Source organism: Microcebus murinus, chromosome 24 (genome assembly GCF_040939455.1).
Source record: "Microcebus murinus isolate Inina chromosome 24, M.murinus_Inina_mat1.0, whole genome shotgun sequence".
Classification (NCBI taxonomy): Eukaryota; Metazoa; Chordata; class Mammalia; order Primates; family Cheirogaleidae; genus Microcebus; species Microcebus murinus.
This window is the reverse complement of record NC_134127.1, coordinates 4050232-4068012: the sequence shown is the minus strand read 5'-3', so window position 1 is coordinate 4068012 and position 17781 is coordinate 4050232. Positions and strand designations below refer to the sequence as shown.

Below are 17781 nucleotides of genomic sequence, written 5' to 3'. Positions count from 1 at the left end.
CCCTCATGTTCCTCCCAGGCTGCTGGCAGGGCCTCCCCACCCCACCCCCACTAGCGCTCACCAACACCCAGCAAACACCCAGCAAAGGCACTGGAGCCACCTCCCTCTGGGGACGGGATGTGGGACAGAGCCCATGCTCGAGGGGCACCCGGGAGCTTAGCACCTTGTGGATTTCTGCAGACCCAAATCCTCCTCCCTTGTGCTCAAGTGGGTCATCCAACGTGACTTCTGCTCCACGGAATTCCGCTCGCCTTCTGGCAGAGGGCGAAGAAACTCCAGTGTGAGTTAGAAGCAAACAGGTTCTTTTCAGGAGAAGAAATCACGCTGGGGAGAGGGTGGAGGTGTGGGGGAGCGTCCTGTACATGTCCCCAGGCTGCCACGGTCCTCGGGACAGGACAACTGGCTGCAGCCAGTGGGACCACAGCATGCCTGGTGGTGGGACACCCTCTGGTACCTATTTTGAGACTCTCCCTGCAGCTAGGCTGAAATGCACACCCCTTAGGGACTAAGGCAGCTGCAGGACCCCCAGAGGCGGGGATGGGGGGTTTGCCAGGCCCTGGAACTTGAGGCTGGGCAGTGCTCTGGCACCACTCGCAGCCTCTCCCCTATGGGTGCAGGTTTCTGCAGAACACGGAGACAAAGCCCTGCTTTGTGGCGTGCACGCACGGCATCCAGGGGGCTTGCAGCCAGAAATGGAAACGTGCAGCTTTTCCATTAAGTGTAACCTCTCCCCGCTCCAACTGGCCACCAGACTCCCTCAAATCTGGGTGGGTGGGAGGAGCTGTAAAACCCAGCCCATTAAATCGCTTATGAGTTGCAGGTTTCTGAGCGTGGAGGCAGCACTGGGACTGCAAGTCTCGCGCCCTGTCCCCTGTACTACAGGGCCTGGGGGGTTCAACCCACGCCAACGCCGGCAGGGGCCTTGCAAGCAGTTCTGGACTCAGTCATTTGCCTCCCTGCTCCCCCCCCACGCCCAAGTTTTATTCCAAAAAAGAGAGAAATATACCCTTTTCAATCTCACAGTGTCTCCAGTTGGTGCCTGTCTTTCCAAAGGGCTGTTCTACCCCTCGGCCCCAAACCGGCTTCAGCCTCTCCACGCATCTCCTTCCCCTCCCTCAAAGCCGGATCTGAAACAAGCTTAGACTCTAAAATCCCAAACTGGAGAAGGGGAAGGAGAGGGAGAGAGGAGGGAGGCTGGTTTTCCTGGAACCCTTATTAAATCAACTTTCCAAGGACAGCCAGAAACTGCAGGCCCTGCCGGGTCCCCCAGGAGCATTTGCAGGCTGCTGGGGTTGGCACCGTGCTCAGCCGGGGGAGGGGCCCAGCCCGCGGACACACACACACACACACACACACACACACACAATTACAATCACAGCAAAGCCTTGCTAAGGGTGGACTCGGTGTGAGCACGGTTTGGGGTGGTTTGCTTGAATCTTTTGGACAAACTCTATACCACAGATCATAACGTTTTTTGAAGACAGTAGCGGCACTGTAATTTAACGATGAGCAGAGCCAAGGCTATACAACGCACTCTACGTTGGTGAGGCTCCTTGCAGCTCGCGGAGCACGAAGACACACTTCCCCTGATGGTGGCACGGTCACAGCAGCTCTCTGTGTTCTACCAAACAGCTCGTGAGGGTCGAGCTACACAGGCAGGGACACCAAGGCAGGACGTCCCCCTCCGGACTGGGACCTGTTCTCCAAGTGCTTCCCACGGCTGTGTCCCGTGGCATTCGAAGATGGGACAGCATGTGGCTCCCCACGTGGGGTCGCCTCCGGGGGTCCCGGGAAAAGGGACCAACGACCGCCATTTACCACTCTTTGACTACGCACCAGGCACCGTCCTAAGAGCTCTGCCGACATCCTCATCTGATATTCACAACGACCCTGTGATCACATATTCGTCACCAACATATTTTACAGAGAGGTGCACAGAGAACTTTCCCAAGAGCCAACGGTCAGTAAAAGGTGGAGCTGAAATCAAAACCAAGGCAGCCCGAGGGAAAACTTATGCCCGCACAAAGATTTGCACGTGAACGTTCAAGCCAAAATCCGTAATGACTCAAAGGCAGGTGACCCATCAAGTAGGGGCAAAGGGGCATGAGGAAATCTTGCGGGGGGGGGGGGGTGATAAAAATGTTCTCTTTCTCTCTCCCTCTCTCTCTTGTTTGTTTTTTAGAGACAAGAGTCTTGCTTTTTTACCCAGGCTGGAGTGCAGTGGCACAACCACAGCTCACTGTAGTCTCAATCTCCTAAGCTCGAGCAATCCTCATGCCTCAGCCTCCAAAGTGGCTAGGACTACAGGTGTGCGCCACTCCACCTGGCTAATTTAAAAAAATTTTTTTTTGTAGAGACAGGGTCTCGCTGTTGTCCAGGCTGGTCTCAAACTCCTGGGCTCAAGTGATCCTCCCACCTCAGCCTCCCAAAGTGCTGGGATTACAGGCATGAGCCACTGTGCCTGTTCTATCCCTTGACTGGGGTAGTAGTTACATGAGGTGTAGATTTACCAAAACACATCGAACTGTACACTTAAGATTGGTATATATATCATGGTATGTAAATTATGCAACTATGCCTCAATTAAGTTAATTTTTTTTTTTAAAGAGACAGGGTCTCTTTCTGTCACTCAGCCTGTAGTGCAGTGGTATGATCATAGTTCACTGCAGCCTTGAACTCCTGGGCTCAAGCCATCCTCCCACCTCAGCCTCCCAAGTACCTGGGACTATAGGCACATACTACCACACTTGGCTAATTTTTTTTACTTTTTGTAGAGACAGGGCCTTACTATGTTGCCCAGGCTGGGAGTTGATTTTTAAAAACTGGTCTCTAACTTTAGTCTTTCCTGCTGCATGGCCTCCTAAGAGCCCCATCCACCTTCCTTCCTCGACGCCTCCTGCTCACAGGGCCAGAACTTTGTCCTAAGACCCTCAGTCCCCGCTCCACCCTCCGCCACTGCCTCCACTTGCGGTCCCATGCTGGACCCGGAGCCATGGCTCCCACCGTGCCCTCCTCCACCCCCCCAGAACTCCTTGTGCTTGGACATCCCCTTCAGCCTACAGGTGCCCGAGACTGACATCCACACTGCTTACTTTCTCCACCCTCCATTCTTGGGCTGCAAAGAGTTTCTCAGAGAAAATTTGAAAGGAAAAAAAAAAAAAAGTACTTCGGGGTCCATCACAAATTCACATTCTCAAACCTCATCCAAGCCCCGGTTGCCCTTGGACTCCTCCCCACCTGTTCTGATGGGCCTGCTCCTCCCCAGCCCCCTCCTCCCTCGCGAGCTTCACTCTCACGTCACCCGACTTCCTCCCCAGCTACCCAGAGCTGATGTCAACCTACTGAAATCACAGGCTCTACAGTGTCTTTGCTAACTTTCTCCCTCCTGCGCCATCTCCCAGCCCCCAGCCTGCCGCGCAACTTCAATTTCTCTGGCTACGCGTTCAGAATGACTTCTCCCATTTAATCCTTTATGACTGCCCCCATTTCACAGATGAACAAGCCAAGGCTCATCGTGCAATTCGTCAGAGGAAGTCATGTGGCCATCAAGTGGAGAGGCAGGATGCAAGCGTAAGGTCTACCGACTCCTTCCTCCCATCCGGCCAAATTCAGCTGCCAAATTAATTTCCTGAAAGTTGGATTGTGTCACTGCCTGCTCAAAACTTTCCGAGTTTCCCAGAACCTACCCATGTAAGTATGATTTTCTTAACAGGACATTAAAGCAGCCTTCTGTAGGCTAACTCGATCCAATTTTTCCAGGTGTTACTTCGCACAACTACCTACTCACCAGGCAAACTGTTCTCCATATTCCTTATACGTCCTGGCCTCTGTACCCTCACCCACGCTGCTCCAGTTCGAGTGCCCTTCATTTCCCCCTTCCGAACTCCTACTCATCCCTCAAGACCCATTTCAGATACTGCTGCTCCCCTCTTCCTCTGCACTCCCATTGCATTTTGTTACGTGACAACTCCACCGTGTGGTTTAAACACAGCCTACTTCGTACGTACTCATCACTATCCTTGCCTCTCCCCTACCTGACCACAAATTCCCTGTGCAGAGATAGCCTCTCCCCAGTTCGGATCTCCAGCATGTCCTAGCGGGGCTCTTGCCCTCAGTCCGTTACTGAATGCAACATGCATACACCTGCTCCAGCCACAGCACCTTCTAGAAACTCTCACACACCTTTCCCCCTCCTCCCCCTTGCGCCACTCAAGCGGACACACATCTTCACCGGCCACCCACTGCTCGGACAAGCCCCTGCAGCCCAGGTTTAAACTCAGCTGCCCTGCCAAGTGCACCTGGAGCCTGTCACTCACCCTCCACCAACCTCTATGTGACCAGCCACCACACATCACAAGCCACATGACCCCATGGTAGCAGAAACGCCCTCACGTTAGTTCTCAAAGTCCCTCGAAAGCCAACAGGTGTGCCTCTGCAGCAGGTACTTTGAGAACCCAAGCAAATCTCGTGAGCGCTGGGCAAGGCCATCCTGTCACCAACGATCTCTCTGAATTCCCAACACGCCACCAGTCTGTGCCTCCTGGTTCTCGATCTCCTCGAACCCGCCCCGACCCCCCCGAATAGTACACATCCAAGCAAACCACTCAGCAGCCCCCAAACAGCCTGTGAGACTACGCCACGGCAGGTGCGGCAGCAGGCCACCCGCTGCGGCCGCTGACACCCACAGATGTGTCTTGGGAACAATCTTCTAGAAGCCGGAGGTCTTTATCAAGTTCTCGCCTCTGACAATGTCTGCTGTGGTCTGATCCAAGTTCTAGACCCAAACTCACAGGCCCCTCGTGCCCCCACCTCCCAAATCCCACAGGTGACCCAGGCTGAGGGGCCGGCTCTAGGGCGGTTGCAGTTAGGTGTTCCTTCCTCGGGGAGAGAAAACATAGCCGACCCTGTGAGCGCAGCCCCCTGGCCTTCCCACCCCAACCAGATGGAGCTGGTTACGTCCAAAGCCAGGCCGGAAGCAGCCCGGGTGTCTCCGTCCCGCCCAGCCACGCCACCGCCCTCCCGGCCCACCGTCCCCAAGGCCTGGCCTTACCTTCCTCAGGCAAGGTCGGGGCCGGCCTGGCGGTGCAGAGTGTGGCTGTGACCAGCACAGCCCAGAAGAGGAGGCACTTCCAGCTCCACATCCCAGTTCCGCGGTTAGAGGTAGGTGAGACGGCTCCACACCTCCATGGATACTCCACCTGGGGCCTGACCCTCCTCCTCGAGCTGACTCTGGGGAAAGTGGGGAACAACAACAAAAAAAAAGTTAGGAGCGTCTGGGTGGGCGAGGGGCAAGGAGGAAAAGAAGGCAAAGCGCGCGGCACAGTCGGGGGCCCCGCGAGGGTCACTGGAAGCAGTAACCTGCTCTTCAAAGCGCGGAAGGGAACTGTGATCCTACTAGAATGTACAGGTCTTAATTGGACAAAGGGTGCTTTAATTCAATTCCACAACCATGTTTGGAGTGCAGATTATGTGCAAGCCTGGTTGGGAATATCGTCACGAGGGTCTCTCTAAGAAATAAGCCTAAGACCGTGTGTGCTGGGAGGCGTGTGGCTCAGGAATGTCCCAGGTGGTTCTGCCTCTGTGCACCAGGGCTTTCCAGCGTGTCCTGCCGCAGCTGCGGGACTCACCCCTGCCCGGGGCAAACCGACCCCTCTGCTGCGGAAGAAAGGGGCTGAAGACTCATGGACCAAGCCGGGGACGTGGAAACGGGCACCAAGTACAGAGATAACTAGTTAGCAGCTGCCGGACTCCGGTAAGTAAGACCTGCGACTCCCGGACCAACTGGAGGAGGAAGTTGAAGTAAGTCACCTCCAGGCTTCTCCTCTTGGCCCCTAGCAGGGTCTAAGTCACAGGAATCTCTAGTTCCACAGCCCTCAGCAACTGCTTACACAGAGCCTCAGAGTGCGGGACTCTGGGGTGGGTCCCGTTCTCCTCCCCGCTGCCAAAAGGTGACGCTGATGTCTGACGGACGGATATGAGTACCAAAGCTGGGGTCAGAAAAGGTCCTAGCGGGGAGTCGAGAGCCCCTGCAAGGGCTGACTCAAAGACGGTCATGCTGGCCCCAGCTGAAGCGCTTAGAGAACGGCTCATTGCTGCTAAACGTTTGCTAAGTGACAAGACTTTCTGGGCACTGTCTGGGCTGCAAGGGGGCGACCATCTCTGTCTTCCATGTGGCTTCTGTCCCAAATGCTCCAGGGAACCGTCCAAGTTATTCAGAGAATCCACTTCCCCGGAACATGCCCTAATGCGGTGCTCCAGCCCTGCCTCCCCCACCCGGCCCGGCAGGGCCCCTCGGCGGCGAGTGAGTCAGCCCTGGCTGGCAGAAAACCCCCTGGATTCTTGGCTTCACTCACATGCGCTTGGCCGGTGGGAATCCGCACACAATACCACCAAAGCTCCCTCCCAAGGCTTACTAAATTTTTTAATGATTTTGAATCAAAACAGAAGTAAACATTTCTCTTTCATGTTCTCTAAGTTTAGGAGAGGAACTAGAAGAGACAACATTGAATGAACACTGAATACCTACTACGTGCCAAGCATGCCGCTAGGTACAATTAATTTATAACTGTGTAACTTCATTTATTCCTCACTATAAACGAACAGGGGATAGGAATTGTTATTCCCCGTTAAGCGGTGGAGAAACTGAGACTCAAAGAGGTAAGTACTTTCTCCAAGGACACGTAGGCTAGTAACCAACAGCACCGGGACTGGGGGGGGAGGGGTCTCTTATCACCCAGGTTTTCGGATCAAACCTGGCTCTATCTGATGATGCAAACTCATTTTCTCCAAACCAAGCAGACAAGGACAAATCCAAGCTAACTCTGGAAATGAAAGAGCCTTGATTCTCAATCCCTTTGGTCAAAAGAAAGATCCTTGGAAGCAGATCACAGATGAACCCTCTAGTCCTGGGGTCCCCAACCCCCCGGGGCCAAGGACTGGTACCCGTCCGTGACCTGTTAGGAACTGGGCCACAGCTGGAGGTGAGTGGCGAGCAAGCCGGCGAAGCTTCATCTGTATTTACAGCCGCTCCCGATCCCTCCCATCACCGCACAGGCCTCCTGTCGGATCAGTGGTGGCATTAGATTCTCACAGGGGCGCAAACCCTACTGTAAACTGCACATGAGAAGGATCTAGCTTGTGCCTCTTTTTTTTTTTTTTTTTTTTTTTGAGACAGAGTCTCACTCTGTTGCCCAGGCTAGAGTGAGTGCCCTGGCGTCAGCCTGGCTCACAGCAACCTCAAAGTCCGGGGCTCAGCGATCCTCCTGCCTCAGCCTCCCGAGTAGCTGGGACTACAGGCATGCGCCACCATGCCCGGCTAATTTTTTTTTGTATATATATTTTCAGTTGGTCAATTAATTTATTTCTATTTTTGGTAGAGACGGGGTCTCGCTCAGGCTGGTTTCGAACTCCTGACCTTGAGCAATCCTCCCGCCTCGGCCTCCCAGAGTGCTAGGATTACAGGCGTGAGCCACGGCGCCCGGCCAAGCTTGTGCCTCTTTATCAGAATCTAACGTCCGATGATCTGAGGCGGTGATGCTAGCAGTGGGGAGCAGCTGCAGATACAGATCGTCATTAGCAGAGAGGTTTGACTGCACAGACACCGTGATAAATCAATTACTTGCAGACCCACAGCAAAACCCCATCAGTGAATGGCAAGTGACAAGGTAATACTAATAGAAATAAAGTGCACGATAAATGTAACGCTCTTGAATCATCCCCAAACCGACCCCCCCACCACCCCAGTCCGTGGAAAAACTGTCTTCCGTGGAACTGGTCCCTGGTGCTAAGAAGGTCGGGGACCGCTGCTCTGGTCCTTAGGGTAGGGCGCACCCCAGGGCCTGGGATAGAAGCAATGCTTGCCTGAGAACATCCCTAAACCCGCACCCCACATCTCACTACATCCCAAAGACACATTTAACAGATGCAGGCCTGTCTGTCACCCAGAAAGGTGTAGCTCAGAAAGAAAGCCTCCGTCTCACAGTAACTACCGGAGTACGGAATACATTTTTTAGTGTCCAATGGGAGACGATTGAGATGATTAATTGAGATGATTAAGCTTGGTTTCAAACACAGCAGACAGGCGGCTTGGACCGCCACTCGGCCTCTCTGTCCCCTGAAAAGCCTGCCACCTCCTCACAAGTGTGGGCTGGCCGTAGACCGCCCTCTCTCGGCTCTGTGATCAATGCACCCCAAACTCATCGGGCAGCTTCCCTCAGCTCATTCCCCAAAAAAGGTGCAAAAGTCTCCTCCTCTCCTACCCTTCTGGGCCTCGAAAGTTTCACATCTGTAAAACACGCATGCATGCTAAGCAAACCCAGCCTCCTGGCACCAACTCCTGGAATGAAAAGGTAAGTGGGCGCACACCCCATTCCACACACACCTTGCACAAGCCACTAGTCCACATGCTGCCTGGGACCCTGAGGACTGCCACCTCCTCCTTCGCCTCACCTTCTCCTACTAATTAAGGAATTCTTCAGCTCCCTTAGGGACAGCCTCCTTCCTCCCCTGCTTGACAGGTGTGACCTGTAGCCTCACAGGTGCACACAGCAGCCTCCTCAGAGACCCTGCAGCTGGCTGCCCGCTCGGGGTCTTTCCAGTGTCAGTCAGTCTCCCGGGAGTCACGGCCACTCACGCCTGCCTGCAGGGGTCCTCAGTGGGGAGTGGAGAGGAAACCGTGACATTTCAGCTTCCCCACTTGCCGGAGGGGGGTGAAATATCTTCCCTGCCTACCTCACAGGTGGCTGGGAAGACTGAAGGGGCTGTGTGGGTGACAGTGCCCACTGTCTCCTCTCTAGAGCGCCAATCCGGCGTGAGATGTGGACAGTGTCTGCCCAGAAAGCACGGGCTGACCCGCGTGACCTTGCGGTGCCCCCTCGCTCTAAGCGTGGACATTCTGTGCACATCAGAGCTCCCTGTCCAAAAGTGACATCAGGAAAGCCAGCCGATGAGCTCACAGCCAAGCCTTTTTCTTCCTGTTCTCTGGAGGAAGTATAAGTGCGTGCCCTTCCATTTCGAATCTGCCACCCTGGGACAGTCACTTAACCTTCCGGACCTCAGTTTCCCACCTGTTGGAGGGAGCTACATACATCACAGGTGGTTATGAGGATCAAACTGGGCAGTGTAGGTGCAGGCGCTTGCTCTCTCCTCTCTAAAGTACTGATCAAACATAAGGAATTGCAAATATATTTAATATAGTAATATGTTTATAATTATTATATTTTTATCATTATCATCATATAGTATAATAATGCTTTAACTCCTTGATAGCACTCTCAGGAAATTTGGTAGTTGGCTGCCTGAAGACAAGAACTTCCAACCTTTCCAAAGGTATTTCTCACTCTCCATCTTCATACCCTGTGACGGACTGGCCTATAGGGGGGCCACTACCCGCATGTGGCTACTGTACACTGGAAATGTGGCTGGTGCTAATTGGGATGTGCCAGAGGTAAAAAAAACATACACTGGATCTTGGAAACTTGGTAAGAAAAAAAAAAGAATGTAAAGTATCTCATCAACAATTTTTTTATGTTGATTACATGTTCAAACGGTAATATTTTTGTATACACTGGGTTATAAGTCACATAAATTATGGGTGTATTGGGTTAAATCACACAAATTATTAAAATCTAAACAAACTAATTAAAATGAATTTATCGTGTTTCTTTTTACTTGATTTCAAATGTGGCTCCTAGAAAAGCTAAAATGACATGTAGCTCATGTTATATTTCTACCCATGAGTAGAGCTCACAGCTCCAGGCAATGCGTGTCTCTGTGCAAGAGGTTCTTGTTTGCCCAGGGCCAGGTCTTTGCTATTCTCTTGAGCCCTACCTTGAGTAACTACCTCTTCCACAGCCTTTCTTGGGCCTTCTAGCTAGAGGATCTCATCCCTCTGAATTGCAAACCACCTTACTAGCCCCTCTGATAAGGGGCTCAAGTCGTCTTATGTGATTGCTATTTATGTCCCCCATCCCTTTCTCTCCCTGTGGGATTGCAGGCTCCTTCAGAGCAGGGTCTGTACCTATTTAACCTTTGGGTTTTGTTTTTTTTGGAGATAGGATCTTGCTCTGTTGTCCAGGCTGGAGTGCAGAGGCACAATTATAACTCACTGCTGCCTCAGCCTTCTGAGTAGCTAGGTGTGGGCCATCATGCCTGGCTAACTTTCTAAAAAAATTTCTGTAGCGACAAGGTCTCACTATGTTGCTCAGGCTGGTGGTCTTGAACTCCTGGGCTCAAGTGATCTTCCCACTTTGGCCTCCCCAATTGCTGGGATTATAGGTGTGAGCCACCATGCCTGGCTCTAACCTTTAGTAATACCCTTAGCACCTAGTGTACACAGAAGACGCTGAGATATTTGTTAACTGAATGAATAAATGAATGAAAGAAAAGAAGGGTGACTGAGAAGAAACTAGTATAGATATTCTCCCAGAAAAGAGGTTGAGAATACCAGGAAAAAGCAATAGTCAGTACCCCTTGTAAACCAGCCAAGCACTATTCCAGAGAATACCAACGGAGACATTTTCTTAACATTTCTGAGTCTTCAGAATTGAGGAAGTTAACACCAAAACGTGAGTCTCTTCAGATGAGAATAAGGCTTACTGCTTAATAGAAAGGGTCCCTTTTCGCAAAAGCGACCATTCTCTACTCAATGTTGAGACGGCAGAGTTAAATGCCTAACAAACATTTGAAAAAAGTTATACAGCTCAGCTTGTGAAATTTTGGCTGGTCCAAGGGAAATACTAATTTTTTTATTTTGAATCTGTTAAAAAAAAAAAAGTGTCCAAATGTCCTTGGGAATAATAAGTATACAAAAAAATTACTAAAATAAGTGAAACCACACATAATCTAGAAAACCTTGCTACTGAAGACAGGATATGCTAGCGCAATTCCATATTCCTGGAGTTGTTCGCCTAGGTGAGTGCTATATACTAGGGGCCGGGGAGGGGAAGAGGAGGACCAAACATTACTTCTTTCTTTATGTGAGGGGTGGTGAGGAGAGAATGTCTGTTTAAGGTAGATGCAACCTTGGGGGCTAAAACAAATATCCTAGCCCAAGTCTGGTATTTAATCCTCTCTGGAAACACCAGAATCTTCTCTACAGCTGCACATCTGGACTCCCACCAGTCCCTAGTGCGTCCAGACCTTTCGCAAAGCTCTGGGGAAGGCAAAAATGCAAGACAAATTTCCCAAGAGGAAATTAAACTCATCTCAAGCGACGTGAGGCCCTTTCAGCCACAAGACATTGGAATCAATTGTATCTAACTCCTTTCCCTCAGGCAGCACCACAGGCCCAAACTTTCCGAGGATGCTCTTCTACTAACAGCCATTTTGAAGAAAGACATTTAAAAATGGAGGCAAGAAAAAAAGCCTTTGGAGAAGCTGGCTGCTAAACCCCAAGCTCACATCAGCAAATCTCCTCTGTTTCAGTAGTCTTGTTTCAGGTCAATACCCAAAACAAACAAAAAGCACACTACTAAAAGCAAAACCCATGGATTTTCCTTGGTCTCTAAGGCTGGAATCTGCCTACCTAATGCTCAGTTCAGTTTTCTCGCCCTCTGGAGTCAACCAGGAATGAAGCTGGCCCAGGCTGAGGGACGCGTGGGTATACTCTAATCCCCTCCCCTAAGCAGGCGGAGGTGGGGGTGGCGTGGGGGGGGGTTCTTTTTTCATTTCTTCCTGTGCCTTCGATTCACTTGCTATTCAAAGGGCACCTACTAGAACTTTCTAACATCCTCCATGGCCAGAGACCAAGGGAAAAAGCCCCCTAAGACTGTCTACTTTGGGGCCGGGCGTGGTGGCTCATGCCTGTAATCCTAGCACTCTGGGAGGCCGAGGCGGGTGGATTGCTCAAGGTCAGGAGTTCAAAACCAGCCTGAGCAAGAGCGAGACCCGTCTCTGCTATAAATAGAAAGAAATTAATTGGCCAACTAATATATATAGAAAAAATTAGCCTGGCATGGTGGCGCATGCCTGTAGTTCCGCTACTCAGGAGGCTGAGGCAGGAGGATCGGTTGAGCCCAGGAGTTTGAGGTCGCTGTGAGCTAGGCTGACGCCACGGGACTCACTCTAGCCTGGGCAACAGAGACTCTCAAAAAAAAAAAAGACTGTCTGCTTTGGAACCAAAGGAAGTGGTGCCCACTCCCGCCCAAATCCCCACTGTGAAAGTACCTCCCAAAGGGGCAATTCTGCAGGCAGGTAAAAGCAGGCAGTGAAAGCACGGGGGTTCAAGTGGCTCTGGATCTGGATGGCCCTCATTAAAAAGCTGACACTCAGCTATGACTAAGAGTAAGTGCAACAGATATTTCAAGGAGCTCGTCACCGATGCAGCAAGCACATCACCATCCCAGCTGGGTCCAGGCTCCGGCAGCCGCCCTGTCCCCAGACACCCTGCACCCTGAGGGTCAGGGGCAGCCCTGGAGCTCCTCCTAACCAACTGGGGGGGAATATGTAAACAAGTCATTAGGGAGGCAGGCCATCAGCACAGAGGGCAGGCCAGGCCCAGACTGCTGGCCCGCTGGCCGGTGGTCACGGAGAGGAAGGGAGATGACCCAGGCGTGGGGGTAATTAGCCAGACCAAGGCGCGTCCCACGGGGCCCTGCTACTTAGCTTTTTAAACAAGCCCCAGAGAGGAAACCGGGAGGCCGGGCCAAGGGAGGAAAATGGCCACTTGCTGCCCGACAGTCTCAGGGCTAAGGCTCTACAATTTAGGTAGTTGGCATTCCAAAAAAAGCGCTGGTCCGGAGGTGCAAAGGGCAGGGCGCATCTGCGGAGGGAACAGTCACCTTAATTACCACGTCTGGAGAAAGTGCGACTTCGTTCCGGCCTCCAGAACTGCCGCCCAAAGGAGGAAACCAGAGAAGTGTTTTCAATTTGAAAGAGGCTGGAAAGGAGCGGGCGAGAGGGACCGCCGCGCCCCGCGCTCCTCCGCAGCCCTGGACCGCACAGCCCTGCTCTCCTGCCTCAAATACCGCTACAGAAAGCCATCGGACGGTCCCGCTCCCGATCCCAAACCTGCAGCCTCCCAAACCTGCAGCCGTCACCTAAGTGGCAAAACGCCCCCTTCGTGTCCGGGGCCGCGGCCCAAGTCACTCCCCGCAAACACTGGGGAGCGCGCGGGAGCGCGCGGGCGGCCAAGCGGGGACCGCGGCTCCGGCCCGCACCGGCGCTCCCGCAGCTCCAGCTGCAACTCAGCGGAGGAGAAAGCCATGCTGTGTTTCCAGAAACTTCCATCAGGGCCAGTCATGGGCCAGATCCGCGGCCAAAGCGGCCACCGCTAGCTGATGAGCCGTTTCCCTAAAACCCTGGCCCCAACTCCCAAAAAAAGCCTTTTTTTTTTTCTGCGCCATCCAGAAAACATCCCAACCGCCACCGCCGCCGCCAAGCAAGCAGAGGATAACTCACTTGGCGGGTACGCGGGTGACTTAGGAGCCAAGGCAGCTTTGTTTTCTCCCCCAAATCCCAACACCCCATCTCCGAGTCTCCCGAAATTCAGAGGAGGGCTGCGGTCGAGCCGGGTCGAAGGATCCCAGTTCCAGGTCGGGGAGGGGGAGGGGAGGGGGGCTGGCGGCCGCCGTGTGCCGGTGCGGACTGAAACGGAACCAGATGCGCCGCACATCTGGAAAGCGGGGGGCGGGGGGCGGGCGCTGGGGAGAAAGGCTCCGTGGAAAGGCTTTCAAACGGGCTGGCGGCTTCTGGGCCCAGGAAGGAGAAACGGGCTTCGCCCCCTCCGAAGCGCCTGGCTGTCTCCCAGGGGGGTGTGGTACACGAACCCCCTTCTACGACGTGCACAAATTCCTCTGCAGAAGTAAGCGGGTTCTAGCCTCTCACGGACCCTCACCCCCACGCATAACGGGACGGGCAGCGGGAAGCAGAGGGGTCTGGGCCCGAGAAGCCACACGCTTCGCGGCCGAGCGGACCGCACGGGACGCAGCCCCCACGGTCCCCACCCCTAAGAACCGGGCTGGAACCGGACGCGCCCCCGCCCCTGCCCGGCGCTGGGGCCGGTCGTCCTGCCGCCCCCCAAACTTCCGACCCCCCTGAGCCCCCCGAAGTGGAAGATCGCCCTCTGGCAAGGGGACTCCCTCCTCGCTCTCCGCTAGAGCAGACTCAGCCATTTGGTGACGACACCTCCTTAAATTCCGAGAGGAGCCCAGCTTCCCTCCACTTCCTCCCCTCCTCGCGCCCCCGCGCCGCCCCAGCCCGGACCCCAGGCCGGCGCGGAGGCGGAAAAGGACTCGGGAGTGCCCGGGGTTCCGGCGTTCCGCCCAGAGCTACCTGCTGCACCGGGAGAGGCCCACAGGGGCCGGAGGAGCAGGAGCGGAATGTGCCGCGCGCACGCCCAGCCAGCTCGCCCCCGCGCTCCGCGGAGACCGTGGGCCTCCGGCCTCGCCCGGCCCTCCCGGCCTCGCCGCCGCGCCGCCGGCTCCCGAGCGCGAGTTGGCGGAAAAGTTGGGCGGCAGAGGAGCGGCGGGACGGGCGCGGGCAGGGGGCGCAGCGGCGACGCGGCGCAGGGCGGGCGGGAGCGCGAAGGGGCGCGGAGCGCTGGGGGAGCCGGGAGGCGGAGGGGCGGGCGGCGGGCGGAGGGAGGCGCCGGCCCCGACTGGGCTGCGGCGGGCGAGGAGGCTCCGGCGCCGGGGGCGCGAGGGACGCCAAGCCCGCCCCGGATCTGGGGGCGCCGCGGCTCTTACCTCACTCGGCGTGGAGGACCCGCCTCTGGAGAGTCCGCCGTGGCGCGGGCGGGCGGGCGGGTGCCCGCGTCCCCCGCTCCGGCCCGCCGCCCCCGGGCTCCGTTCGGGTCCCGGCGGGGTCGCGAGAGCCCCGCGTCCGGCGCTCGACTCCCGGTGGCGCTCGGGGCTCGGCGCCGCCAGCCCGGGCGGGAACAATGGAGCCGGGGCTGGTGCCCCGGAGGCGGGGCGGGGGGAGGGCTCCCGTCCGCCGCCGGGGGTCTCCAGACCCCGCGCCCCCCTTCTCCAGAGCCCGGCGGGGGCGCCTCACGCTTCGTGCAGACAGGGCTCCATCGCCCTGCGGGGCCCCGGCGCCGCGGCGAGCCCGACTGCAGCACGGGCACTGCGCGCCCGCGGGCGCCCCGAACCCGGACCGGAGAAAAGTCGCGGTCTCCGCCGCTTTGCCAGCTGCGGCGCGCCCGCGGCGGGGGAAGGCGAGGTCGCCGCAATGCGCTAAGCAGAGTCGCGGGCCCGTCCGGACGTTGCCGCGCAGCCCGGGCTCCTCCGCGCGCCGCGGCTGGACCGGCGTCCGGCTCCCGCTCGCCGCCGCCCGCGCCCAGGCCGCCGCGCCAGTGCCCGCAGGAGCGCTCGGAGCGCTGTGCGCCGGCGAGGCGCGAGGGCTCGCTCTCTCCCTCCCGCGCTGGTCCCTCCTCCTCCTCCTCCTCCTCCTCCTCCCCTGCAGCTGCCTGCTGGGCCTTGTAGTTCCCGAGCCGCGGCCCCCGAGAGGTGGGGAGCGGGCGGAGCCGCCGGGGGCGCTGCCCTGCCCTTCCTGCGGCCCGGTCCCCTCTGGCGCTCGTGCCCTGGAGTCCGAGCACCGCCGGGAGGGCGCTCGCGCTGCAGGCCGTGGGCAGATTAGCGGGTGGGGGGGGGTGAGGTGGAGACACCGTCGCCCGGAGGTCGTACACGGTCGCGTGGGCTCTGGAGACTGCGTGCCTTGGGGAAGTGGTCGCGCGCTCTGACTCTCGGTGTTCCCGTCTCGGTAATAGCACTTTCCGCGTGGAGCTGAGGGCCTGGCACATAGTTAACACTCAATAAATACAAGCTGTTCGTATTCATGAGAAGGTCAGCCCCTCCTCAGAACCTTCCCTTGGATCTCAGCTTTCCCCAGCCTCGTGATTTAGGCTTTGTGGTCCACCGGGAGCTAGACCCTGTAAATTCTGCAGCGCCTTGCTGGGCCTCCAGAATTCTCCAGACGCAGTGACTGTTGAGGAAGCAAAGAGTGAGCGGGGAGTGGAAGTTGATCCGAGGCCACCCAGAGCACCCTCCAGTACTCCAAGGACCACCCTACTGGGGGAAAATGGCTAAAATGCCCTTTCCCCTGCGTCCTCCCCGCAGAATAGTATAATCTAGTGGTTCCCCGATCCAAATGGACATGAGTCTTCTGGGAGTCTTCTAAGAATACAAATTCTTGGGCCTGCTCAGACATGAGGAATCAGGTTGTTCCAAGAAGGGGCCAAGAATCTGTATTTTCTCTGGAGGTCGAGGGTAACCGTGATACTGGGCCATGCTGGGGGCTAGGGGTACAGTCAGAGCCCGCCACACTGGGCAGGAAGGCCGCCTTCATTCCGGTCTGCCACTTCTGAACTGTTTTACTTTGGACATGTCATGCTTCTGGTAAAATCCAGACAGGTATCTATTCAGATACCCTCGCCAAGTTGTCACTAAAATCAAATAAAATAATGGATGTCAGTGCACCGAAAGTGTTGAAGTCACTATGTAAGTTAATAGTAGGGACTGTTCCCCTCATCCCCACCCTACCACCTCAACCCAAAAAGGTGGTAGGAGCTTGAATACCCAATGAGATTTTTCCCTCCTCCCTCATTTAAGAAAAGGGTCCTTAAGTTTATTTCTCTATTTGAACACCAGGTGAAAGAATACAGTGTCATTCACAGAGTAGGCACTCAAGAAATGTTTATTGGCTGGCCAAAGAGTTAATATTCAATAAATATTTGTTGAACAAATTAAATAAATAAATAAACTAAATAAAAAGCAGGCAGTCACGTGTTTGTAGAATAAGGGAGCTTCAGACATCATTTATGGAGTTTCCCCTACAAGTGTATCTCTCCACCCTTCAACCCTTCAGCTCCTGGTCAGGCTGGGGTAGCTGCCCACATAAGCTGCCCACCCATTAGGCTCCTGGCATATTAAATAATGCTCAACTTTGGCCTCTGAGAAGGCCAAACTCATGCCCTTCCCTTGAAGAGGCCTTCCCAGCTAATCCCAGCTTTGTCAGTTCCTGGAATCCCTTCTGATTTTCTGGTCTATCCCCAGATTTGATACTAAACACAGCTTTTTGTCTTTTCTACTCTTTGCACTCTAGCCAGCTTCTAAACTGTTCTAGGGCAAGGGTCCCATCTATGTGTCTGAATCAGCTTAGGACTCGACTCAGGAGGTTTTCATATATATTTGTTGTCAATGGACTTAATAAGCGTAACAGACCTGGGCTACCAGAGGAGGAAATACAATTATGAGGAAGTATGATGGGGAAGGCAAGCCATGGAAAAATCCAGAATTTAATGTTGACACCCAACTACCGTTTTCCCACTTTGTTCCTGAAAAAGAGTGTATCACCCTTCCTCTTCATAACTCCTATAAAACAAGGGGTTTTATATCCGGGTCTTTTTTCTTTTGATGTGGAACCATTTTGAGAGTATCTTGAATTCAAAAGAGGAGGCTGAAGAACATGTCCTCGATTTAAACAGAAAGAGAATGGTCTAAGTGCCAGTCTGGTGTTGAGGGGCATAGGTCTGCTGCTGAACAAATTCGTCTATAGATTTAGCCAGAAACCCAAACGGAAGCAAGTGCCAGCCTGCTAGCTCTGCCTCCCCTACCTAGTTCTCAGGGAAACAGCTGGAGGTAGGGGAGTGGAGCAGGCGAAAAGGCCACGGACGCACTCCTGAACTAGTGAGAGTTGGCTGCTTTTATCTGTCCAGCCCAGCTCCCCTCTGCATCCCCCCAGCCCCCATCTTTCTGAGATACAGACCTTCCTTTCTGGAGAGGCCCCAGGCCAGCGGAGGGAGAGGTCCCCGGGGCATCCCCGAGCCGCTCCAGGCAACTGGGG

General features: G+C 54.9%; 1 protein-coding gene across 10 annotated transcripts in view; it reads right to left on the bottom strand.

Moving 5' to 3' along the window:
- The window catches only part of FGFR1 (fibroblast growth factor receptor 1), a 49529-nt gene extending 34210 nt beyond the window's left edge, over positions 1–15319 (bottom strand). For 8 of the 10 annotated variants that reach the window (XM_012762984.3, XM_012762983.3, XM_012762987.3 and 5 more), the window contains exons 1-2: positions 14685–15319; positions 5051–5229 (exon numbers count right to left, since the gene is read on the bottom strand). In XM_012762984.3, coding sequence (XP_012618438.2) covers positions 5051–5141 — 91 coding nt within the window. In that variant the 5' untranslated portion in view covers positions 5142–5229; positions 14685–15319. Of the gene's footprint in view, positions 1–5050; positions 5230–13398; positions 13531–14271; positions 14420–14684 lie in introns of those variants that run through there. The other 2 variants (XM_012762989.3, XM_075997219.1) reach the window with 2 other exon arrangements.
- Positions 15320–17781: the final 2462 nt, after the last annotated feature.